Raw genomic sequence first — 25,420 nt, forward strand, 5'->3', positions numbered from 1 at the left:
AAAAAAAAAGTCCTGGATAATGTGTAACCATAATCAGTCATCACTCAGGTTTGCAACCAAATTTATACCATATGGCCTTGAAAACCACAAATATAAAGTGGTCCAAAAGCAAAAGTCTACTCAGGTGCTGGGCAGCAGCAAAGGCAAATCACCTCTGGGGTATTCACTTTTGTGCCAGGCAAAAAATTCCCACCAAAAAATTTCAAAGAAAAAAACCACCTCATTAAAAAAAAAAAAAAAAAAAAAAAATCAAGAAAGTGTTCAAGAAAAGAAGGTACTAAAAACAGGAACCAGCACAGATGACAAACATCAGAAATAAGACCAACAAAGACCTCAAATATAGAAAATTAGCAGGCAAAGGAGAGAAACAAAACAAATCTATGGTTAATATGTTTAAATAAATAGATACATTTGAAAAAATAACCTGAGAGAAGAAAACTAAAAATAATCACCCAAGTAATTTAAAAACAAAATAAAAATAAAATACTAAAATAAAACCTGTGACTAAAATTTAAAACTCAATAGGTGGGCTTTAAGGCTGATCGGACACAGATAAAGAGAAAGTCAAGAGAACTGAAAGATATAGCAAATGAAATTTCCCAGAATGCAGAATGGTTATAGAGATGGAAACTTAAGAGAAATTAAGAGAAATGAAAGATAAAGTGAGATGACAACATAATATACATCCACACAGTGTTTCAGAAAAGAGAATGGGACAGTATTTTAATACATGACAATTTTTCAGAATCAATAAAAACAAAAAGAACAATGTATCTTGAACTGGATAAATAAAAAACTACAATCAACATATCATAATTAAACTACAGAATATCAAAGACAAAAACAGGACCTTTAAAGCAACCAGAGAAAAAGGACAGATTGCCTTCAAACTAGAAATTAAGATAGATGATTTATCAAAATCAACTACGGTATCCAAAAAAATATCTTCAATATGTTCAGAATATAATTAACCAATCTAGAATTCTAAACCTATGAAAATTATCTTTAACAGAGGACAAACAAAAATAAGTTTTTCCATCCAGCAAACACACATTAAAGGAAATTCTTTTTAATGCATTTTAAGCAGAAGTAACACTAGACATAGAAGAAAGAGGGAGCCAAGAAAGTGTTAAATAGATGGGCAAAGCTAGATAAAAACTGCTCCTTGTATAACAGGGAGAGGGTAAAGACCTTGATTAATTTTAAACATTGATAAGAATTCGTGTTACACCTCCTAGAAACTAATATGAGAACAGAAACTTTGTAACTGACTTCCAAACTAGTAAAAGAAAAAGACTATGTTAAAAAATAATCAAGAGTCAAGAAAAGAAAAAGGGACAAAAGGAAATAAATTCAAATATCAGTAATCATGAAAAAATGTGAATGAACTATATGTTCTAGTTAAAAGACAAAGTCAGGCTAAATTACAAATGAAATCTAGATATACAATGACATCTGAGACATGGGGATATAGAAAGACCAAAAGAATGAAAATAATATACAAGGTATACATATATACTAATCAAGAGAAAGATGGTGTGACTATTATATAGACAAAATATCTTTTTAGGCAAAAACATTACTAGAGATAAAAAGTCACTACAGAATAATGACTCAATTCCCCAGCCTTCAAGTACTTAAAGTAAAAACTGAAAACCACTATCATAATGGCAGATTTTAACAAACTTCTCAGTAATTGATAGATCAAGGAGAACAAAAAATGAAGATATGAACATAAAAAGCTGGATCTAACATGTTTCTTTCAAACACGTACAGACAGTTCTAAAAATCAATCACATGCTAAAGAATAAAGCAAGTCTATACAAATATTTCAAAAGATTGGTATTATATAGAACTAATTTTATGATAATGTAATTGACTTAGGAATGAGTAACAAAAACAACAGCTAGAAAACCTGCATGTTTGGAAGTTAAGAAACACACTTCCAAACAGCCTACAGGTCACAGAAAAAGAAAAACTGAAAGATACTTAGAACTGAATTTTATAATTTGTTTATTTATTTATTTATTTTTAGAAAGAGGAGAAAGGAGAGAGGGAGAGAAACATCACTGTGTGATTGCCTCTCACGTGCCCCGAAGTGGGGACCTGACGTGCAACCTAGTCATGTGCCCTGACTGGGAATCAAACCAGCAACATTTGCCTTGAAGGCCGACGCACAATCCACTGAGCCACAGCAGCCAGGGCTTTAGAACTGAATTTTAAAACTTTACACATCACAACCAAAGATGCAGAAAAAGTAGAAAGTTCATAGCCCAAAATGATGTTAATAGTAACGAGGCTTAAAACTAATGAGTTTTAAAAGCTATGGACTTATTTCTGGGGAAATCTAAAAAGGAGAAAGGGTTCAATTTATAAATGCTACAGATGATTTTAAAAAGGTAAGATACACTTAAGAAAAATTTTTATAGACTTCCGGCCAAGATGAAGGCCTAGGTAGACATGCTGCATCTCCCTCTAAAACTAAGAAGGAATACAACTACGTCAAAGCTAGAGACAAGCAGAAGTTCCAGAAAACTGAGCTGCATGGAAGTCCAACAAAGATATAAAGAGGAAATTCTAATCCAGGAGGGGAGGAGAGGATGTACTGTGGTGGCAGCAGTGGCTGTGGCTGGCAGGTGGAAAGCGCAGTCACACATTTTAAAAAGTAGGGAGGGACACCTGGGGAGCACTTCCAGCACCAGACCAGACCATGCAGCTCATGGTCCCAGTGCCGAGAAAAATAAAGCCTCATTGCTTCTGACTGTGCAAACAAGTAGAGGTTTGGGCAGAAGAAAGTGCCGCTCTCTCAGCAGAGTCCGCTTGTTTAAAGGGCCCCCAAAGTCCTAGAACATCCGCAGACCCACCCACTCTGGGAACCACGGCCAGAACAACAGCTAGAGGCACCAGTCTCATACGGGAAGTGGAAAAGTTCCTGGAAAAGAGGTGAGTGCTGAGCAAGCAGCATTGTTCCCCCTCAGACCCCTCCCCTACATACAGCATCGCGACATGGTGAAACAGGTCACCCCATACTGACCAATACCTAAGGCTCTGCCCCTTACAATGTAACAGGTGCAACAGCTCTACCTAAGACACAGGAGCCTGACAAGTCGAAGAGACAGAGAAGTATGACCAAAAGAGGGAACAGGTCAAAGTTGCGGTGAGAGAACTAAGCGACAAGGAGATAGCCAACCTATCATACGCAGTGTTCAAAACAGTGGTGATAAAGATGCTCACAGACTTGACAGAAATGCTTAAGTACAGCAAATGCAAAACGGGGGAAGTGAAGGCTAAGCTAAGTGAAATGAAGGATAATGGGGTTCAAATTAATGAGTTGGAACTTACATAAGGAAGAAATAAACAGTCAACCAGTAAAATGAAGAAACATGAATTGAAAATAACAAGGAGAGGCTCAGGAACCTCTGGGACAACTTTAAATGTGCCAACACCCGAATTAGAGGGGTACCAGAAGGAGAAGAAGAGGAGCAAGAAATTGAAAGCTTTATGTGAAAAAACAATGAAGGAAAACTTCCTTAATTTGGTGAAGAAAATAGACATACAAGTCCAGGAAGCATAGAAAGTCCCAAACAAGCTAGACCCAAAGAGGACACATCATAATTAAAATGCCAAAGGTTAAAGATAAAGACAAAAACTTAAAAGCAGCAAGAGAAAAGCAGAGTTACCTACAAAGGGGTTCCTAAGAGACTATCAGCTGATTTCTGAAAAGAAACTTTGCAGGCAAGAACGGATTGGCAAGAAGTATTCTATGTGATGAAGAGCAAGGACCTGCAACCAAGATTACTCTATCCAGCAAAGCTATCATTTAGAATGGAAGGGCAGATAAAGTGCTTCCCAAACAAGGTAAAGCTAAAGGAGTTCATCATCACCAAGCCATTATTTTATGAAATGTTAAAGGGACTTATTTAAGAAAAAGAGGATCAAACTCTGAACAGTAAAATGACAACAAACTCACAATTATCAATAACAGAACCAAAAAAAAAAAACCTAAGCAAACAGAACAGGAACAGAATCATAGGTATGGGGATCAGTCGGAGGGTTAGCAGCTGGAAGGGGGAAGGGGGAGAAATAGGGGAATGGTACAGGGATTAAGAAGCATAATTGGTTGGTACAAAATAGACAGGGGGAAGTGAAGAATAAAATAGGAAAGGGTGAAGCAGAAGAACTTACATGCATGTCCCATGAACATGAACTAAGGGGGTGGAATTGCTAGAGGGAAAGGGGGTACTGGCAGAGGGCAGAAAAGGGAAAAGAAATTGAGACAACCGTAACAGCATAATCAATAAAATATACTTAAAAGAAGAGTAATTTTTATAAACTTAACAACTTACAGGAAATGAAGACATTACTAGAAAAAACAGTTTACTAAACTGCCTTAACCAAAACTTGAAAGCATGAACAGCCAGTAGTTCAAAACATTCTCAGAAAAAAACTTAATCCAGGCCCAGATACTTTAACTAGCATAATTTACTAAGTATACCAGGAATGATTCCAATCTTCAACTATTCTAGAAAATAAAAAGGAAACCACTTCTCGACTCATTTTGAGCATCACAACGGTACCCTAAAACTTGGCAAGCAAAAGAAGTGTAAAAAATTTCAGGCCTTGAACCCAGATAAAATTCTAAACAAAGCATTAGCAAATCTCTGTTTATGAAGGTTTTAAATTTCCCCAAACTGCAAAAACTCAAATGTCCCACAACTAGGATTTAGATAAACTGTAGTACAGTCATACAACAGAACACTCAGCAATAAAAAATAAACTACTGATACTACTGATACATATAACCACATGAATGAATCTCTAATACACTATTCTGAGTGAAAGAAGCTAGAATCAAAAGGCAATGTACTATGATTCCATTTATATGACATTCTTGAAAGGGCAAAACTATAAGGGTAGTGAAGATATCAGTAGTCACCAAGTGGGCTAAGGCAGCAGTCTGGTCCCCAGCCTTTTTGCTACTAGGAACCAGTTTTTTGGGGTGGGAGGGGTGGTGTTCAGGAGAGCTTTGCTTGTGGCATGTTCCTGACAGGCAACAGTCCCAGGATTGGGAACTCCTGAGCTAAGGGTTTGTGAAGGGAGGGACTTACTACAAAGTGGCATGGAGGAATCGATGGGAGTTAAAAAACTATTCCATATCTTAACTGGTGGCTAGAAATGGTTACTCAACTGCCTGCATTTGTCAAAACTCAAAAAACAACATATTTTAAAAAGGATAATTTTTACTGTATATAAATTACACCTTTATAAAAAGAAAAAATTAACAAACCAAATCCATGATGTATAAAAATAATATATCATGAACTGGCTGGATTTATTCCAAATACACAAGGGTACACTACCAAATATAGTAATATAATCCACTACAGTAATAAATTAAAGGAAAAAAATTAGATGCATGCTCTTCTCAATAATAAAGAAAAAAGATTCGATAAACTTAACATCCATTTCATGCTGAAAATTTCAAAACAAGCAATAGGGGAAAGAAAAAGAAAATCTTCTTGTACCCAACAAGGGATACCTATAAAACCTAAGAAACACCATTTTTAATGGTAAATGTCAAAATCATTCCCTTTAAGTTAGGTAACAAAGGTGCCACTATTACATACACTAAAAATTTGTATAATACAACTGTAATAGAACAATAAAAAGAAAGGGAAAAAAAATAGAATGGAGTTCTAAATGGTAATACTATAAAAGACTTGGATCAAGTAATAGAACTATCAAGGATACTGATGGAAGAGGAAAAAAAACTGTATTATAAGTTTTGACTAGCATGTAAGGCCAAAAAATAAATAAAATAAACAATTAGAATGGAATGAAACAATCTCAATATGACTATACAGAAAGTGTAAAAAGAATTCGCAGATAAATTAGAATCATTTCAATGAAGCACCAAAATAGACAGTTAACCCTTTAGAGAAAAAAGAATCTTATTACTTTAATTAAAGTGTTTAATTCCATTACCTTGACTGGATTCAGTAGTGTCAGATTTCAGGGAAAGTTTTGTTCCATCTTTAACTTTTTTCAACCGATTCTTATCTCCTGGTAAAGTCAATTTTTGCCTGAGTGGTTTTAATTCAAATGCCTGAAAAGTTTTGACCTGTGTTTTCTCCTCAGGAGCTATTTCTTTACTTGAGTCCTTTATAATACTGACATTATCAGTGCTTGTTTGGTCCTCAGAGTTCAATGTTTTAGGATCTTCCTGTACATTCTCTTCTTTGCTACTCAAAGCTAGTTTTTCATCCTTACTGATGCACTCTAGTTCCAATTGTATTTGTTTATACTTCAGAAGTAAATCTTCAAAAGTTTCTTCCCCCCAGTTTTCACTTTTTGATGAATAACTCTGTTTTCTTGATGGTGATCTTCCAAAACTTTTGGCTGAACAGCATATTAAGGAAACCAGTTTCCAAAAATTTTCCAGTTAATTTAACAAAAACACATTAAGTTAGAGATGAATCGTTTCCCTTTTCAAGAAACATGAAGTGACATTATAAATTACTAAATTCCATTCAATATATGTGCTGCTAATGCCCACTTGCATTCTGTGCCCATATTTCAAATTTAACCAATATCCATATATAGTCCACTTACAAAATCACTACTGTCAGTTATTACCCGTAGAATCCACAGATATTCCACCTGGTTAGGTTATAATTCTTCTTTCTGTTGATCAGGAAAGCCCATAATGAACATCATGACGTTAAAAGATTCCTTTCTGAAGGAAGAGGGGAGAAACTGAATTGTTTGTCACAGATGTGGATAATTTACACTTCAAATAATCAGGAGGAAAGTTTCTTCTTTTAATTAGTTTCTTCTCATGTCTCAAATTTTTAAAAATGGAGATAAAAAAATGAACACTGACAATTATTAAGACGGATTTATGAATAAGAAACATTTGCTTAACAACATAATGCTTAACAATCTTAGATCTCATCAAGTACAATACCATCCAATATAAACATAACTAAGACAGTGAAGGCAGTTATATAAAAAAATAAAACACTTAAATAGTATTCAAAATGTATCTTCTAAACTAATTTTCCCCTCAAGATAAGGATATCTAAACCAATTACTTTTGTTATTTTCTTCTCTAACATAATGATAAACACAGTATAAATTCTTTCTTGGAAATGGCTACAGACTTCCAAACTACAATTTTTACTCAAAATAATTCATACATATGAGAATTGTTACACCTCATTTTTCCAGGCTACAAATTAACAAAAGACAAGTACTTTATTTGGGTTTAATACAGATCATCTGAATTGGCTAGAATATAGCGTTACAGTTCCCAAATGTTTCTCTTCTGTTTAATAACTTGCAGAACAAGCAACTTACAAAGATTTTCAACTTCCCTAATGACCAATTCAAAAATGGGAATCACCGCCTGATATTTTAGAAACTAAACAAGCATTACAACTGAAAATCTTAATAGTTATAGTTCTAGCAAAACTGTTTTGGTAAATCTTTGGTTTTTGATCTCTCCTCTTCAGAGCCAAGTTTCTTCTTGAAAGAACACTAGTTTCTCATTGTCTTACTCGCTCTTCAACCAAATGGAATCTGACTTCTGCTCGCTGAATTTATTTACCATTTTCAAACATTTTTTTACCTGACATCTCTGTAGCATTGGACACTACAAACCATCTCTCTCTTGGCTTCCACAACTCCACTCTCCCCTTGTTTCCCTACATTTTCTTTCCCCTTTAAGTCTTCATAACTGCTTTCTCTCCAACTCCTGCAATAATGATGCTCTCTAGTGTGTTCTATTTAGCTTTCTTTTTTTAAAATTTGAGTTTTCCTTCACACTCCCATGATTTTACATACTATGAGAAGCTTGGTCTGGTAACAGACATTTGGAGTTCTCCCACAAGTCATCTCCTATAGTGCTGCTAGACTAATCTAGAATACAAATCTGGTTACATCTCTTCCCTTTTTTGTATCTCACCAAAAACAGAGTCCAAAATCCTTATAATGGCATAATCATAATGCCTTAATGATTTGACCTATACTTCCTTTCCAATCTCACCTTTTCCCTGTTTATCACAACTTATGCAGTTTTGTGTCTAGGTTTTTCTATTCTTCAACTGACCCCAATTCAAACGTCACCTCTTATACGAAGGCAGAGAATTATTTGCTCCCCCACCCCACTATTATGTATTCTTTGTTCATAAATTCTGATTCTGTAATTTCCATCTCACTTTTCAATGCAGCTATCTAAAGAAGCCAGTAATTTTTTAAAATAACATAACCTTGGAAACATCTGTAAAGAGAAAAGATTCAATACACTTAACAAGAAATAAAATAACTACAGGACAAAAATGAGGAAAAGTAATTAAGTTATGACTGACTAATCATCAAGGCTAAGTGAAAGCTACTTCTGTCTATACAGGATAACTAGAAACAAACACTTAAAGGATTTAATTTTAAGGTGGTCAGAATGCAATTTCTAACTGAAACCTGGTTTAAAAAAATAACTTGCTGTCAACCTTCACAACTGCAGGTGAAAGCAGAATGACTTTCCACTGATGAAAGACAGTGAACTAATATTTCAGCTCTCATCAGATTTTAAAGTTTAAAACAGTAGTGATCCAAAGGAGACATATGCTAAGACTGACTGACAAGTGTCTATCACTAAGAAAAATTAAAAATGAATGAGAATGCCCTGATCAGGTAGCTCAGCTGGTTAAGAGTATTGTCTCAATGTGCCAAGTTATAGGTTCGATTCTCATTCTCTCCTCCCTCTGAAAGCAATAAAAAAAAAGCTGTTACAAAAAAAGTTTTAAGAAACAAATGAGAAAGAAAATAAGTACTGCAATAGGGTTTGGTTTATTCTATTTCTTTTAAACTACATCTAGCATATCTAAATCATTACAGAAAAAGAAGTTAAGAAAAGAAAAGAAAAGAAAAAAGAAAACTACTAACCACCTGTTTTCAGGCTTTTTCATTTCAGGTTTATGAAATGAGCCACAAACCTTTATTCTTTCTTAATGCAATATTTGTATAAATAAAAGTACCATTATTATAATCAACAATGGAAATAGTAATTAAACTGAGTACAATCTTTGTCTTAAAAAATTTGTATTAATATAATTTTGTATTACAAATTTTGTTTGTTCATTTATACAGAAGAAACTGGAAACTGTTTTCCTCTACAAATTCTTATAAAGAATACCACCTCTATGAGGGATTAATGATACTTCACAAGAAAAGCAATGGGCAGAGGATCAAAACAAGCAGTCTTTTCTTAAATGCAGCATCTGTGAAAAGAAAAATAGCAATACAGCTCATTTCTGTTAAGTTACTACAGAAATCAGACTGGACATCTTCCTATACTTTTTCTTCATAACATCATATGTCTGTTAACTAATAAAAACATATGAACTTAATAATTAATAAAGGTACATGGCAGAGGCCAAATTGGTACTGAATGAATGGACAGAAGGAAAGCAAAGGAAGGCGGTAGGCAAACCCACTCATCAACCACTTCTCTAATATAGAATATTTAAGAAACTTTGAGCTCCCACAATACTTTACATACCTCAATTTGAACGTTTTACATTAAACTAATTATTTATTTGCTTGTCTTTCCAACACAAATTACAAGTTTCAACTTTTCTATTCTTAAAAAATATACATGTGCTTAAAATACCTTTCAGTTTTTCGATTCAGAATTGACAATAAACAAATCCTTGGTTAATAAATATCTTAGGCTGGACTTTTCTAACTTTATTGAAAAAACATCCTCTGTCATTTAAAAGTAAAATACCTACATGATTTTCTCTGAAACAATCCTGGAATGCTCCTAGCCCAGGATTGATTACAGAAATGAGTTTTTACAAGGCAACAACACCAAAAGCTGCTACTTCTTACCTAAACCTACATTTCTCGTCCCTTTCATAACCTGACATCTGAAAAAGACCATATGGCTCTTAAGTATTCTATAAAAATAATGCTGAGTGTCTTCCAAACAAATGTTATTAAATGTAAGCTTCATATATATTAAAAAGTCATTATACCATGGAAATTACAGGTAGTAATAAAAGTGCTTAGTAAACTACTTTTACACAGTTATCATGGAGTAAGTCAAAACCCAGTTCTACCAACCTGTCTCAAAATAGCAAAACTTTAGCCTTGGCGGGTGTGGCTCAGTGGACTGAGTGCTGGCCTGCAAACCAAAAGGTCACTGGTTCAATTCCCAGTAAGGGTACATACCTGGGTTACAGGCCAAGGTCCCCAGTTGGGGATGTATGAGACGCAACTGATCTACATTTCTCACACCAATGTTTCTCTCCCTCCCGTCCCTCTCTAAAAATAAAAAATAAAATCTTAATTAAAAAAAAAAAAAAAAAAAGCAAAACTTCAAATGATTCATTCCTAGGTATAAATCCTAGGTAAATTCAAGAATGTTAAAGATAACAAAGAATAAGGTTAAAGGGAACAAAACTGACTTTTTTTTTTTTTTTTTGCTATTTTCCTTCTCAATCTCACAATCTCCACCCTCCCATACACTTGCATGGCTTCCAATGTTAAAATTAAAATGTTAAGTTTATCCTTTCTCTTTGACCCACATATGTCAGCACTGTTATGAAATGTCCAAAAAGTTAAAGTAAGATAGAGAAGTTAAGGAGGTAGTTTTCTAATAAGATATATTAATTTAAAACCTCTAAATTAACCGAGTTGGTGAAGATAATACACGGTCTTTTCCCCCCACTTTAAAAGGCACCGACATGTAAAAATAAAGGATAAAAACAAAATCACAAATAAAAATGGTCATATTGTGACTAATGAAACTTTGTACTTTACAATGTCAAAGTGTAATATGATAAAAGAACAAATTGTTTATGGCTACATATGTTTTCTCCCTCGTAACAGTCCAAGTTAACCTCACATACAAAGTTTCTGTACCAACAAAAACAAATGCTAAAGAAACTTGGGCTTCTACTGTACTATCACGAATCTGATTTTAAACTTACAGATTCACTAGCGTGGCCCCAAACCACAGTACGGTAATGTCAAAAAGCAACGTACCCAATAAAGCAATTTTTAAAAACACTGCAGCGTGACACATGGGAACTATCAGAGAACAACTTACATTGAGCATACTGACACACAGTAACAAATAAGCGGCTCTGGTGGTTCAGAAAAGTTACTCATCTCACAGACTTACGAATGCCGATAAAGGGAACTTTAGTGACACACCCAGGCCGACCGCCACGTTAAGGATACAACTCTTCCGAGGTGGAGAAGGCTCACGCCAGCTCTGACTGCTGTTGAAGCCGGATCCCGCTCCTCCTCCCAGAGGCGGTCTGCCCCCCGGCTTGCCTCCTCGTTCACCCCCTCCACGCCCCCGACTCCAGCGACTCCCACCCCGGTATGGCCTGCCTCGAAAGCGGAAACGGTCCAAGGCGAGGTGGCTCCGTTCCCAGAAGGACGGCCGGGGGTTGCTTTCGGACAGTGAACTCGAAGGCATCCGCACGGAGGGCTGGTGAGATCGGAACGGCTCTTTGGGTCGGTAGCTGCTGTGTCCCCTGAGGTGGCCTCGCTCCGACGCATGCCGCGAGCGCGAGAAATTCCTCAGCTGCTGCTGAGAAGAGGACGACGACGACGACGAGCCACCGCCTCCGCCGGATCCAGTGCCCCGGGCCGGGTGAGGAGGCCTTCGCCGCGGATATGGTAACAGCCCGCAGCCGCTGCTGCTGCTGCTGCTCCGGCTCCGTATTTGGCTGTTATCGTCATCGCTGATCTCCCCATCTTCTAGCTCTCCTTCTTCCTTGGGCGAGAAGCCACTGGAGGCCGGGGCCGGAGTATCTGCCGTCGCCATCCCGGGAGCAGCGCCTTCCTCACAACCTTAGCCCTCCGTCCGGGGAACCGCCCGACAACTGCCTTCCTCCTCGGTTCCTTTCTTTCCTAACGGACCCGGTAGGTGCGGCCTTGCCCTATTGGGACACCTAGCGGGCTCTGCTCCCCAACTTCCCGGCACCCCAGCTCTTCCTCGCCGGACCGTCGCAACCCAGTTTCCTACCCTAGCGCCCCCTTGCTCCTCCGCAAACGAGGATCTTCCGCCTCGCGAGAAAGAGACTCTGTAAGTAGCTCTGCTTGTGACGTCACTTCCTTCGACACGCAGGAAAGAAGACTCTCAATTACCGCGATGGCTACTAAGGCAACGCGGTCCTCAGTGGGACTTGTAGTTTTTCTTTCCTCTCTTCGGGTTTGTCCTTGAAGCCTACAGCTCACGCCCACTTCAGACGAGGTTTTGGAATAGCTGGGTGCGTGGAGGGGTGGGTTGTCCTGTTCTGGATCTTGGCCTCGAGACAGTGGCATAGTAATGGGGGGAGGGAGGCAGAGTGGGGAATACTTCTTGTTTTTTTAATTGCTCCGAGGACAGCTGCTAAAGAGACGCAGTAGTCCCACTCCCTTTTGGGGACCAGAAAGGGGTAGGGATTGACCCGCCATGTTGGTGAAGGCAAAGGAAGGCTAGTGGAGCTCTAGAACTAACGGCTCTGCTGGCTTGGGTCCGCCATATTAATAAAGAGTAAGGGAAGGTTGACACCTGTCCTCCGACACAAACACACACACACACACACACACACCCCTTCTTTCCACCCCGCTCCCACGACTCGGCTTGGTGGGCCTTTCCCCTGCCTCACTCGCCCAGTCTGCCCGAAGGAAGTGTAGCCGACAGCGCCTCAAAACAGGCTTACGACGCCGCCGAATGTGGGGGAAAGTGAAATGCCGACGAATTGCGCCGCGGCGGGCTGTGCTACTACCTACAACAAGCATATTAACATCAGCTTCCACAGGTAACCTGGGCAGGGAGTGGGGGATGAGACCGAAACGGGAGCTGCTGGATTGAATATTGCTTGTGTAGAAGGAACAGAAGAATTCTGCTATTTCTAGTAACTTCACTGCCGACGTGGTAGCAGCGAAACATTCTATTTTCCCTTTGTGTGTTTCTCAAATCTGTCCAGTTTTTCTCTCCCTTCGGGGGAGATTTACTCACTTTATGAAAGAAGTTCAAGTTCTGTACGGTGATTATTCATTGGAAAAGTGACAGGAGGATATCTTAATTTTCTACCCTTTTACTCCTATGTATTAGACCGGTCTTGACACTAATGATGCCATAAGAAATCTTCCTGTTCAAGTCGGCAATCACCTTAAAAGACTACTGTGTTTCCGTAAAATCGGGCAATTCTTACTAGCTAAATTGACGGTGAACTCTGCGGAGAAATTTACTCATCATTGATAATAATCATAGAATTAAGCAATGTTAGTGAAAGTGCAAAAGATAAGCTTTCTGTTCTTACTAGAAAGTAAGAAGAGCGGCAGGGTTTTTTTGTTTGTTTGTTTACTCCCTTTGCTGCAAGAGCAATAGAAATTATTTAGTTCTCTCAAATCAGAACTCTGGAAAGCACTTTGAACACTACATGAAATACAGTTTATACCTTCTATGCAAGTGCTTGCCATGTGGCTGAAAAAAAGAAGCATTAAAAAAGTTAAGTGCAAACAGTTTTGATTTTATATACCTCATAACTTAATACAGTCCTATAATGTAGAAAAGTATATCCTTCACCTTTTCCCTACTTCATGATAACTAAATGTATCCCCTTATTAAAAGTTGCCATTAAAAAAAAAATCTTTGTGATGTTTCTGTTTTTCAACTACTTCATGCGAAGGTAGTGGTTTATTCATTCATCCATCAAATGTGTACCGAGTTCTTATTTGCCTGACATCCTGCTAGGGATCCAGAAAATTCTTATATTCCTGGAGTTTTGAGTGTAATGAGAAAGAAAGACAAACATAATTACAGTTAAGTGCCACAGAAAAGACATTCAGAGAGACCTCACTCGGCCTTGTAAAGTCAAAGAACACTTCTCAAAGAATGTAAAATTTTACATGAGACCAAATGGTGACATAGATTTGGTCCTGTTAGCTCCTTTAAGGATTTTCTATTTTATCCAGTTAGTACTTGAGGAGCCAGGGAAGGTTTTAAAAGAATGTCATGATTAAATGTGCATATTTTAAAAGTCCTCTGGCTGAGGTGTGGAGAATAGTGTTATTGAAAGTGCTGGTTAAGCATTATCAAGAGATGAATCGGATGAGAAAAAAGCATAGTAAAGAATGTTCATTTACCTACTGTTTCTTTCACAGGGAAATTCTGCAACAGTGTCAATTGAAGTATACAATGTTATTTGCTGGCACAGCCAGCACTGGAGTAGAAGAGGTGAAAGCTGATTGAAGAAAAATAGAAGCCTATACTAAAACAAGGGCGAGTCCAACCAATGGCCTAGTCTAGAGCAGTACTGACAGTAGGAATCGAAAGAAGTGGACAGATCTGAGAAATATTTGAGGAGAAACTACTGTATTTGATAATTAGGTTTGGAAGATGAGGGAAAGGGAAGAGTCAAGACACCAATAATATTGAATGGTTAATAGATGCACAGTGGTTCAATAGTATGTATATTTTCCTTTCCATATTTGACCATTTGCCACCAATGAAATTAACATTTTCATGTGCAATGCAAAAATATAGGTTATAATAGAAGTACATTTCTATTTTATAAATACAAACTATTAACTAACTCCTCTCCTATGACATTGATAGACTTTTTTTATTCCCACAAACAACTTATGTTGCTTAAACTTAACTATCTCTATTTTTCTTATCTCTTACTCAGCCCACTCCAGATTAGTTCTCGCCAATAATCTTCTGGAACTGCTCCTGCTAACATGAGTTGTCACTCCTGTGTTCATTTTTCATGGCATGTGATCATTTTTTCAAAATACTCTTACTTTTGAATTGACACTAATTTTGTGGTTTTCACTTTTGTGGCCTATCTCCTCTACCAGCCCTCTCTTCTACACCTGACCTAAGTATTCCCTCTCTTATTAAAAAGATTTAAAATTTTCTCTGGTCTCAGGTAACATTTACTTGTTGATGCCTCCCAAATCAATTATCTCCAGTTCAAATCTCTTAATGAGTTGCAGACCTATAGACTAAGTGTCTCAGTATTTCCCTGGTCTCTCTTCAGTTCCTCAGATTCACATCAAAACTGTACTAATGAACTTGCCCTTCCCCCAAACCTACTGCATTTCCCATTTGCCCTTTCTCAGTAAATGGAAACATCTACCCAGAAACTGGGAGGTCATCCTTCCTTTTCTTCTCACCATTACCTCTTGATTGGATTGTTATTACAACAGCCTCTTAACTGGTTCACTGCTTCCATTCATGTATTCTTAACCTCTCTTCTGTAATCAATGATCTGTTGCTAAATGTTTAAAATAAAATCTCCAGAAAAGGGGAAAAGGCCTGATTTGTAATTTTTGCCCGAATTCTATGATATCTCTTACCCTGGCTGGTTTCAAGCTACCAACATGACATCACTGATCATAAAGTTGAGAGGAAATGTGTAGTACCACACTATTCTATATAGCGTTTATATTATACAACTATAACAGACATAAATATTTTTAAGAATATAAATAATACTAAAATAGGAAGTAATGGGTTTTATTATTTATTACCTTTGTTTTTAATTTATTGCAAATTTATATAATTTAATTTTTAATAATGGTTGTGTTTAACAGCCAATTAAAACATTTTCTGTTAACAATGTGCTCTCTAAATGAGGCCTTTTAATGGCTTACCAGTTCCATTTTGAGAAAAGTTCAAAATTATTCTTTAACTTAGAAGGCTCTCTGGCATCATTTCATGTCATAACACTCTTCACTATCCCCATCTTAATTCCCTACCTAATTCCTACTGTCAAAGCCTCCTGACTAGATTGGCTCTCTTGAGTTTTATGGTTCCATTTTACCTTGTACTTAACCTTTTATAACATGCAAGACACCTGTAATTACTTTTAGAATAACAAATAGCATTTAATTAGTATTTACCACATACTGCAGCACTGGGCTAAGTATTTAATCTCATCGTCTCATTTAATCCCTAGAACCACACTAGATAGCATTATATTCGATTCGGCAGCCGTCCGTCTCGAGAGACGATGGTGTAGCTTCTTAAGAGTCTTATCTGCACCGCCGAGAATGGTTGTGCAGTCCGACTCGGGAGTGACACGGTATCTGTCTCCTCCCGTGTTGAATCGACATCTTGCGATGACGCTGGAGTGTCCTCTCCAGTGAAGCTGAAGCTACAGAGCCTGGGCAGGGTGATATGGAGGGTCTGCTGTTGCCCATGCAGCAGACCCCCCCCTCTCTTCGCAGCTGAAGGGTCCAAGGGAAAGACGGAGTCAATACAGCTTGGTTTCAGGTGCGCCGCAGGAGTTGCCGGTGTTGACTACAACGTCAAACCGCCTTAGGGACTCCGGCTCCGGATTTTCTGTCGGGGTTTACTCCCTTAGCCTTTCCCCTGAAGAGGTATGCCGCAAGGCAGCGGAGGTTTTTTGGAGTCAGTTTTCCTTCTCTGATGTGCCCTGACTGGAAGATCGAACCAGCGACACTTAGCTCGCAGGCCGACGCTCAATCCACTGAGCCAAACCAGCCAGGGGAGTATTTAAATATAGATGACTAAATATCATTTAGTAATGCTAAACTAACCCCATTAGTTAATTTATTCATTGATTCACTCAGAAAAGGTCATTGAATATTTAACAGGATAAAGTAGTGAAAAAAGTTCCTGACAAGGAGAAATTTAAGATCTAGTGGTGGAGATAGAAAGGCAAGCAATTAGACTTCAGTGATTTTAGTTCCAAATCACATAGGGACATCTAACCTCATCTTCTGATCATGAAAAACTTCTTTAGGAAGATGGGATTCCTAAATTAAGTCTTAAAGAAGGAAATAAAATTTGGTCAAGTTAAGGTTCAATTTGAGGCACTGGTTTCAAAATTAAGGAACTAGTTTTAAAAGCTAAGAAAAGGTTAAATATCTTCATATTTATGAAGAATCTTATACAAAGGATAGTCCAATGATAGTACTTATTTTGAGTCTATTAAAGCCTCAACAAGAAGAAATTCATAAAAGAAAGTTAGGGTTTATAAACTAAAGCTTGATTTTTTTTTTTTAACTTAGAGCACAGAAAATCAGAGGTTTCAAATGAAATAGAAAAAACATATATGGAAACATGAACTGTAGAGTGTCAACAAATGTTAATATCTGCAGCTCAGGGTATGTTTGGGCTTAAGGGGATAGGGACAAGAGACTGGAGGATATTTACCAGTAAATCTGTGCTTTCTTTCTTTGTGCTCCTCACTGCTGGTAATTTTAGCAAACTTCAGATATCTGATACAGCCAAAGTAGAACTTCAGTTGGGGGCTCCTGAGCCACATGATCTATCATGAATGGTTCTTTTTAACCCTACCCAGTTCATAATTAATACTTAAAGGTAAGGTAGTCAAACTAAAGAAGAGTTGAACTCAAAGTTGTTACATGTGAATATTGATTCTTATGTTTCCAAGTCAGTCAACACATAAACCACTACATTTTTTAGACAGTTCCTTATATATATCTCTCTCTTCCTTAACGGGTACATATTAGTATATTTTATATTTGAAATAAATATGAAAGGAAAAACATTCCTGCTGGGCTTGTCAGCAGCATTTTACTTTTTTTAGTAATTATTACTTCTACTGTACTACATAGCTTAAGAGTTTGTTTTTTTAAATATGTTGTTTACATGGAAGTAATACAGTGAGTTATTAATTTATATATTGCCTCATTTTAATTAAGCAAACTTTTGCTGAGTCCTTACTGTTTGCAAGTCACTATACTATTAAAGATAAATAGATGAATACATACAGATTCCTGTCCTCAGTAAACTTATAATCTATTTTTATTTCAGTGGAAATTTATTAAAATGGAAAAGTTACAAAACCATGTGATAAGTGTCATAATGAAGGAACACAGAGGAAGGAATACCAGAATCTATTTAGGCTTTCCTTGATAAAATTTAATCTGTAGATAATTTGATTTGTCTTAACCATATATCTCAGCAGCAGATCTATGCATTGTGAGGTTATCCTGCTTATAAGGTTCTACATAAGCTTTTTAAAAGTTGATCTTAGAGAAAGAGAAACATCAATTTATTGTTCCACTTATTTATGCATCATTGGTTGATTCTTGTATGTGCCCTCACCAGTGATCGAACCCACAACCTTGGCATATCGGGACAACGCTCTAACCAACTGACCTACCCAGCCAGAGCCTAAATTAGTTCAGTCTTGTGCATTTTACTGCCTATGTTAAGGACTAGAGTAGAAAGATCTTTTCAAAGCCCTGAAAAATAAACCACTCGTCAGTTTTTTATTAATATTTTTACAACTTATAAAAATTAGCATGAATTGGTTTCTATTCCAGTGATCTGGATATTGGTAATTAAATTTTTTTGTGTGTAAATTGAAGACACTTTAAATCATCACCACTTAAAATTTGTTTTAACCATTTAGGTGCAAACAGAGGTGTCATAGTTGGAATTTGAGTTGCCTATTTTTTTTTTTAAGGTTTCCTTTGGATCCTAAAAGAAGAAAAGAATGGGTTCGCCTAACCAGACGCAAAAATTTTGTGCCAGGAAAACACACTTTTCTTTGTTCAAAGCACTTTGAAGCCTCCTGTTTTGACCTAACAGGACAAACTCGACGACTTAAAATGGATGCTGTTCCAACCATTTTTGATTTTTGTACCCATATAAAGTCTATGGTAGGTAATGTTGCTTTGTTAGTTGTTTTTTTACCCCATTTTTATAACCTGTTCCAGTTGGTTTATAAAATGAAACAATTCAGAATATATTGAAATTCATATATGATGATATGCTTCAAAAAAGTTGCAAAATTCCCTCTTGTGTAGTAAAGGTGCAGGCTTGAACTAGAGCTCAGGTCTCCTGACTCTAATATTCTTTCTCTGGTCCAAATTGTTTTCCTAAACTAGAATTTTACATTACTACTAATTATTATCACTAATAATAATAACTGAACCATTGTTAAAACTGAGACATGAATAATGAAACATCTAGAACCACTCTGCTCTGATTTTAAGATGACATACAAAACATGTGCTAAGTTCTTTAAGAGCACTACACCCAAAGAATACCAGAGCTATACTAAAGAAGGTAAGTTCAGAGAGAGGTATAACAGAAAACTTCATAGACCTCAGGCATTTTGGCTGAGCTTCATCTTGGATTTAGGAAATTAGGAGAGGGTTCTTAACGTAGCAGAAAACAAAAGCTGATGTGTTGAGCTGTGAGTGGAAAATAATCAAATGTTACCAAGTGATATATCAAAGGAAGAAAAGAAGGTACAGAATGAATGCATCAAAACAGTACTTTATGTGGTTAAGGTAGAGCTGATCAGAGAAGAAAAAACTAACTGAGAAAGACGGGATCACCAAAAAGTAAAAAGAGGTAGAATGAACAAAAATAGAGTTTAACTTTGAAAAGAAGGACAGGTAACTTTTCCTCTGAGAGAGGGAAAACTGCTGCCTTTCTTGAGGTATTTGTGACAGAGAATGCTGTAAATGTACATGAATTAATGTCTGAACGGGAGAGGAAATTATAGTAAACTAGTTATCACAGATATTAGAAAAGCTCCAGAAAGGTAAAAAACTGTCTTTTTCACTTCTGAATCCTCAGCAACTCAAATAGTGCCCAGTACATAGTACACACACACAAATATTTATTGAATTTGAAGTATTCCTTTTAACATTTTGATCACTTATTCATTCAACAAGCATTTACTAAACTTTACATTAAGTCAAAGTCTAAGTCAGATGCTAAGGATATAAAGATCAAAAAATAGTCCCTATCAATTCCCCTAGGCAGAGGAAGTACAAATTACTAGGTTTTGTGAGGACAGGAACCATATTTGTTTGTCTAATTTGTTCACCATTGTGCCCCTAAGAATTAATTAACAAATTCCTGTGTGTTCCATAAATGTTTGTGAAATGAACAAAAGACACCAAGTTATGAGGTTATGATACAATCTGGGAACTACAGGTAGTATAGTATTGCAAGAGTGTAAACCAAGATCATGAGTGGCAGAATGGAGTGAAATCCTAAATGGTATAATATGCCATGTAAAGATTTCTTTTTCTTTAGATAATGAGGAGGCAAAACAGAATTTAGCCAGTATAGAAACATCAAATTTCACAGCAAAATTATTCTAGTGGCAGAACACAGACTAGTGAGGATCAAAATGAGGTAGGAATCGGTAAAGAAGATTTTAACATTCAAACTAGATATATTATAGGCCTGACATGGGCAGTAAGTAGCATTAAGAATGCTAAAGAGAAGATGATTCATGATAGAGATATTTAGAATGTAGAATTGATAGGACTAGATGACTAATTGAATGAAATTGATAAAGAAAAAAATGGTTCTCAAGTTTCTGATTTGGCCAAAAATTTGTAACTGAATAATTAATAAGTAAATCTATTGAGGAACTTGATACTTGGAAATATATTTTTATTAAGTAGGAACCCCAGGTCTGAAATAGTAATCAACTGAGAGAAGAGTATGTACCTTAAAAAGAGATTAAATCAGTATCACAGATAAGCCAAATGTCTAAATACATTATATTGGCCTTAGTGAGAAAATTGCAAAGGATATTTAAAGTCTCCATAGAATCATTCAGTCATTTGGAAGAGACCTTGGAAGTCCATTGTCTGTTTCCAAACCAATGTTTTTATCTTTCTGTAGAGGGAAGACAAAAAGAAATAGATGGCTAGAGTTAATTCAACCAGTTAAGAAACTTGAATTTGTGGTTACATAGATGTTTTCTATCTTTTAAAATCAGGTTTTATTTTTTTAAGTTTAAGTTATATTTTACTGTTTATGCTACTACAGTTGTCTCTGTTTTTCCCCCCTTAATCCCCTCCACCCAGCCCCCACCCAGCTCCCTCAGGGAATATCCACACCATTGTCCATGTCCGTGGGCCACGGTATATGTTCTTTAGCTAATCCTTTCACTTTTTAAAAAAGCAGTTTATATACTGTTATACAAGCCTGGACAAAATTTATTTACTTGTGTGTTCCATAACTTATGTTCAACTCTCTAATTTTATTTGGCCCAGAAACTCAAGTCACGGAATCTTTTGAAGAAGAACAACAGTTGTATTCCAAGTGGACCATCTAATTTAAAATCAAACATTAGTAGTCAGCAAGTGCTACTTGAACACAGTTATGCCTTTAGGAATCCTATGGAGGCAAAAAAGAGGATAATTAAACTGGAAAAAGAAATAGCAAACTTAAGAAGGAAAATGAAAACTTGCCTACAAAAAGAACGCAGAGCAACTCGAAGATGGATCAAAGCCACATGTTTGGTGAAGAATCTAGAAGCAAATAATATATTACCTAAGGGCACGTCTGAACACATTTTGCCAACTGCCTTAAGCAGTCTTCCTTTGGAGGATTTCAAGATTCTTGAACAAGAACAAGATAAAAGTTAACAATTCTCTAAATCTAAAAGAGATCAAGAGTATTTTCAGTTAAGATTAGCCTGCATAGATCTTGATGCCCATCCTTTATCTTATTCAAAGGTAAAGATATTTAAGGAAGTTATGCCAAAATTGGGTACTTAATAAAGTTTTACTTGAAGTAACATTATTACTGTATAACTTATGAAGACTTGATTACAAAAAAAAGAAAAACTTTATGAAACTTATTTGAAAAAGCATGGAAGTGCCTTACATGAGAATTACATACTTAAAAATTTTGCTAGGAAATTTTTCAAGGTGTGTTGTGTTTTTGTCTTTTTAAACAACTTTTAAAGAACAGTCTATGACAAGTAATGTTTTTAACTTGTATTAGGAAAAAATGTTTCTGTGTACCAAAGTTGGGATATTACATTCTATGTAAAACACTAAGTAGGAGTTAACCAACATTAAATATGACTTTAAAACTGCTGGGGTTTGCATTAATTAAATTATTATTGGCACTGTGATTTGGAAACTTTATAGAAAAAGCCTGAGGTACAGGACAAGTTCTTTTATTTCAACTTTCTGTATCTTTTTAACAGTGAAAGTGAACTAATCATGACCTCCCTTATAAGAGTATTATCTTTTAAAATGGATTGTAATATATTTTGAAAATATTTTTGAATGTGAAGTACCCTTGAGTCATCCAAGGTAGTAAGACCTCAAGTACCTCTAACGAGTAAAAACTGGTAGCTAATTATATTCACCTTCTAAGAAAATATGTTGTGAAATAATGTAGGGGTCGGGATCTAGTTTTTAATTAAAAAGATAACTGTATACTACTATTTTACTCATAATAAAAACCGTACATTATTTATTTCAAAATTGATGCATTAATAAACAAGTGTGTTACCAAATTTCATGTTAGGAAACTCCCTCTGCTTTCAATGTATGTTGATACTAAAACTTTCAAGCATTTTCCCCCATAAACTTAGAACAGAATTTAATAATACAACAGTACTTACCATGTTATATCTTTACAACTTATAACTTAAAATGGAATCAATTTATCTTCCACATCAGTTTGCGTTTTATCTCCTTTCTTAGTGAGAGCCAAATAGAACAACTGTACTGCATGAGGGAACTAAAATGTAGTTCTCTACAAAAATATGTGTGTCTGTGAATAAAGCTATGCAAGTGCTAATTATTTTTACAAAACAGAGTCAGAACTATTCTTATAGCTGCCACTTGAACAAATAAAGAGTTTGCTTTACTTCACCAGATAAATGTTTAACAAGAACACTTTCTTTCCAATAGCTTTGATCAAATCATGGGCAAATTTATTAATGTATAATGTTATTCAGTCCTGATTCAAGCTTTCTGACCCCACCATATAAAAATAACATACACCTAATCATAAGTTACTGTAAATCTTTCTTATAAGGTAAATACTACTTGATAAAAACTTTTTTTTCCCCCAACTGTTTAGATTGCTCTTTTGCTTGGATCCTAGCAATTGTCTTTTTACATTAATAGCACCCTCTTTTAATAAGGAATGCCTCCCAAGCAAATAGATTTCACAAAGACAAAGGTAGGAAAAGTCTGCTTTAGCCATCATAAGGCACTTACGACAAATATTTATGAAAATCATTTTGTGTGTACAGGGTGGGGCAAAAATAGGTTTACAGTGTGAGTGCATGAAACAATTTATTCTTGTATTATTATTTATTGTATTTTCCATAAAAACAACTGTAAAATCTACTTTTGCCCCATCATATACTGTAAACCTTGTTAGTCATTTTATCTTTATCTTAAATATTAGATGTAGTTCTTTGAAATTGTCATTACATTTTTTTTCTATTATAGTTTCAGATGTCTTTTTACTAATACATAGCCTTAATCATTAGCAAACACTTACTGACCATATCTACTTTATACCAGTAAGTTAGGCAAATAAACATGTAAACATAAACTATGTTATCCAAATACAGACTCTCACATGGTTCATCACTCCTCCCCAATACAAAATAAAACACTAATGTGGACTGATTCCCATCTACAGTAATATCTTGGTATCTTAATATAACATTTTAAAACCACAAAAATACAACGTTATGAAAAATAACCACCTTTGGCAAAGTTACTTAATCTTCATTAGTAGTTGAGACCACTGAATAAACCACCACTCAGTAATTGTTAAGTAAAAGTATTTTTTTCCCTACATCATTTTCATGTTATTGTGCTGATAACATGCTCCAAACTCTTCCTTGCATCAGATTCTTTCCTTAACAAACATCTGTCTACCTTAAAACTAGTCTCATTCATCAGAAAAAGGAATCTTAAAATTCTGTCTTTAGTTTATTGATAAACTTCATGTCACTTTGACCATGCACTGTACAACTAATCAAAATAATAATAGCTCTTGGTCCTCTACTGGATACAACACATATTCTCTACGCATTCATTCTATGTCTACTGGGCACTAAGTTCTACAAAGAACTGGCCAAAAGCTAGTTACTTGACATCAAGATGAATCTGACTCAATTTTCTACTTTTCAGTTACTCAAAGTCTCCTGAGAAAAAAATATTTTTCATAAAATATAAATGCTATAAAAGACATGTGAAGTGCTTTGATAAATGGGTTTGAATTGGAATTTAATGAGAACATAAACTTCAGACCTTTTTATAATGAAATACTTTTCTTTTGAAATAAACATATTTCTTATTACAACCAAAGGAAGTAAAAAGACACTGATGTTAACCTGAATTACATTTTAATGAGTTGGGAGACATTTTTCCCTTTAAAATGAACACTGAACAAATTTGTTGTTAATGGTAACTTTATTAACAGGAACACATAACTAAATAAAATACTACATCAAAGCCAAGTATTGGAGTTTGACACTTTAATATTTTTACAAAATAACAAACCCTACTAACTCAGATCTTTAAAAATATTTTAGCTCAGAGTCTTAACAAAGCACTATGGCACCCATTAGTTCTCAAACTTGTTCTTTACAAGTATTCTGTGTGGTAGGTGGTATCTCCAATTTACAGCTGAAGAAATCCGGGTTGATGCAACTTATTTATTCATTCAGACATTTACTGTGTGCAAACCAGCACAAGGGATAGAATGCTAGTTTCGGGAGTTCTAGATCACACATTGGTCTTCAGCCTCCATATCTATTCTGCCCACCACATTATAACCCTCTGTTAAATACATAAATCATGTTATTAAAAAAGGATGAGTCATGTGTCCCAAAAAACTAAAATAAAAAATTATATATATATATATATATATATATATATATATATACTAAAGATAGTCTATAAAGTCATCATTAATCTTTTCTAGGTAGACTTTATAATGTTGGTATTTTATCTCATTTCTCAATGTTAGAATACGGGTAAATTTTAATTTTAGTATAATATGCAGAAAATGGTTCAACTTTATGCCAGAATATGGGGTTATTTAGAAAGCCGGAAACTTTCTAAAAGTAATGGTTTTATAATGTATATTAAAAAGCTACATACTGTATTCACAAAAAAATGTATTCTGAGTATGTTGATATTAAAAACTTTTTTCCAACGACATTACTATCATGCCTATGATTTCCAGCAAGTGTACATGAACATTTCTGTGAAGTTCTTCCCCTAAACTAACCCCCTGTGATACTTCTGGAGAAGTTCTCCCTAAACTGAAGCAAGGTGTTAATAAAATAAAGATGTGTAAAGCCTGAAAGAGAAATTATCAATACCATTTTTGTTGCTCAGCTTCTTTTTAAACATCCGTTATAGTTTATTTGCACTGTTTTAAATAATGGTTATACAATCTAAACCAGCTATATGAAGGGCTATAAAAATTCTGTCTACCTTGACAATAATTTGAGGCTAACAAAGATTTATTCGTAGATATGATTATCAAATCATTAATTTAAAAAGTGATTTTTCTTAATTTATTTCTGATTATTAAAATATTATTTAATACTTTAATTCAAAGCATACTATCTTAACATTCAGTAAGAGCCACTGAGCAAAC

The 25,420-nt window shown here is 35.5% G+C and overlaps 2 protein-coding genes across 2 annotated transcripts in view; one reads left to right on the plus strand and one right to left on the minus strand.

Annotated features, from left to right (window-relative positions):
* Window positions 1–12,090, minus strand: part of ZFC3H1 (zinc finger C3H1-type containing) — a 56,337-nt gene extending 44,247 nt beyond the window's left edge. Inside the window, exons 1-2 of the mRNA XM_090273625.1 lie at window positions 11,248–12,090; window positions 5,986–6,399 (exon numbers count right to left, since the gene is read on the minus strand). Coding sequence (XP_090129751.1) covers window positions 5,986–6,399; window positions 11,248–11,842 — 1,009 coding nt within the window. The 5' untranslated portion in view covers window positions 11,843–12,090. The remainder of the gene's footprint in view (window positions 1–5,985; window positions 6,400–11,247) is intronic.
* Window positions 12,091–12,322: 232 nt separating this feature from the next.
* On the plus strand, window positions 12,323–24,671 carry THAP2 (THAP domain containing 2). Its single transcript, XM_090273624.1, has 3 exons — window positions 12,323–12,821; window positions 18,477–18,672; window positions 21,040–24,671. Exons 1-3 carry the CDS (start codon window positions 12,751–12,753, stop codon window positions 21,412–21,414), a joined length of 642 nt encoding a protein of 213 aa, XP_090129750.1. The 5' UTR covers window positions 12,323–12,750; the 3' UTR covers window positions 21,415–24,671.
* The last annotated feature ends 749 nt before the right edge of the window (window positions 24,672–25,420 follow it).

This window comes from Furipterus horrens, unplaced genomic scaffold, assembly GCF_987537825.1.
Source record: "Furipterus horrens unplaced genomic scaffold, mFurHor1.1.pri manual_scaffold_4, whole genome shotgun sequence".
Taxonomy (NCBI): Eukaryota; Metazoa; Chordata; class Mammalia; order Chiroptera; family Furipteridae; genus Furipterus; species Furipterus horrens.

Excerpts from the sequence above, each read along its gene's own strand:
- THAP2 (XM_090273624.1), top strand. The coding sequence starts at position 12,751 with ATGCCGACGAATTGCGCCGCGGCGGGCTGTGCTACTACCTACAACAAG. Across the intron at positions 12,822-18,476 it reads ATTAACATCAGCTTCCACAG|GTTTCCTTTGGATCCTAAAA; the intron begins GTAACCTGGGCA and ends TTTTTTTTTAAG. Across the intron at positions 18,673-21,039 it reads GTACCCATATAAAGTCTATG|AAACTCAAGTCACGGAATCT; the intron begins GTAGGTAATGTT and ends TATTTGGCCCAG.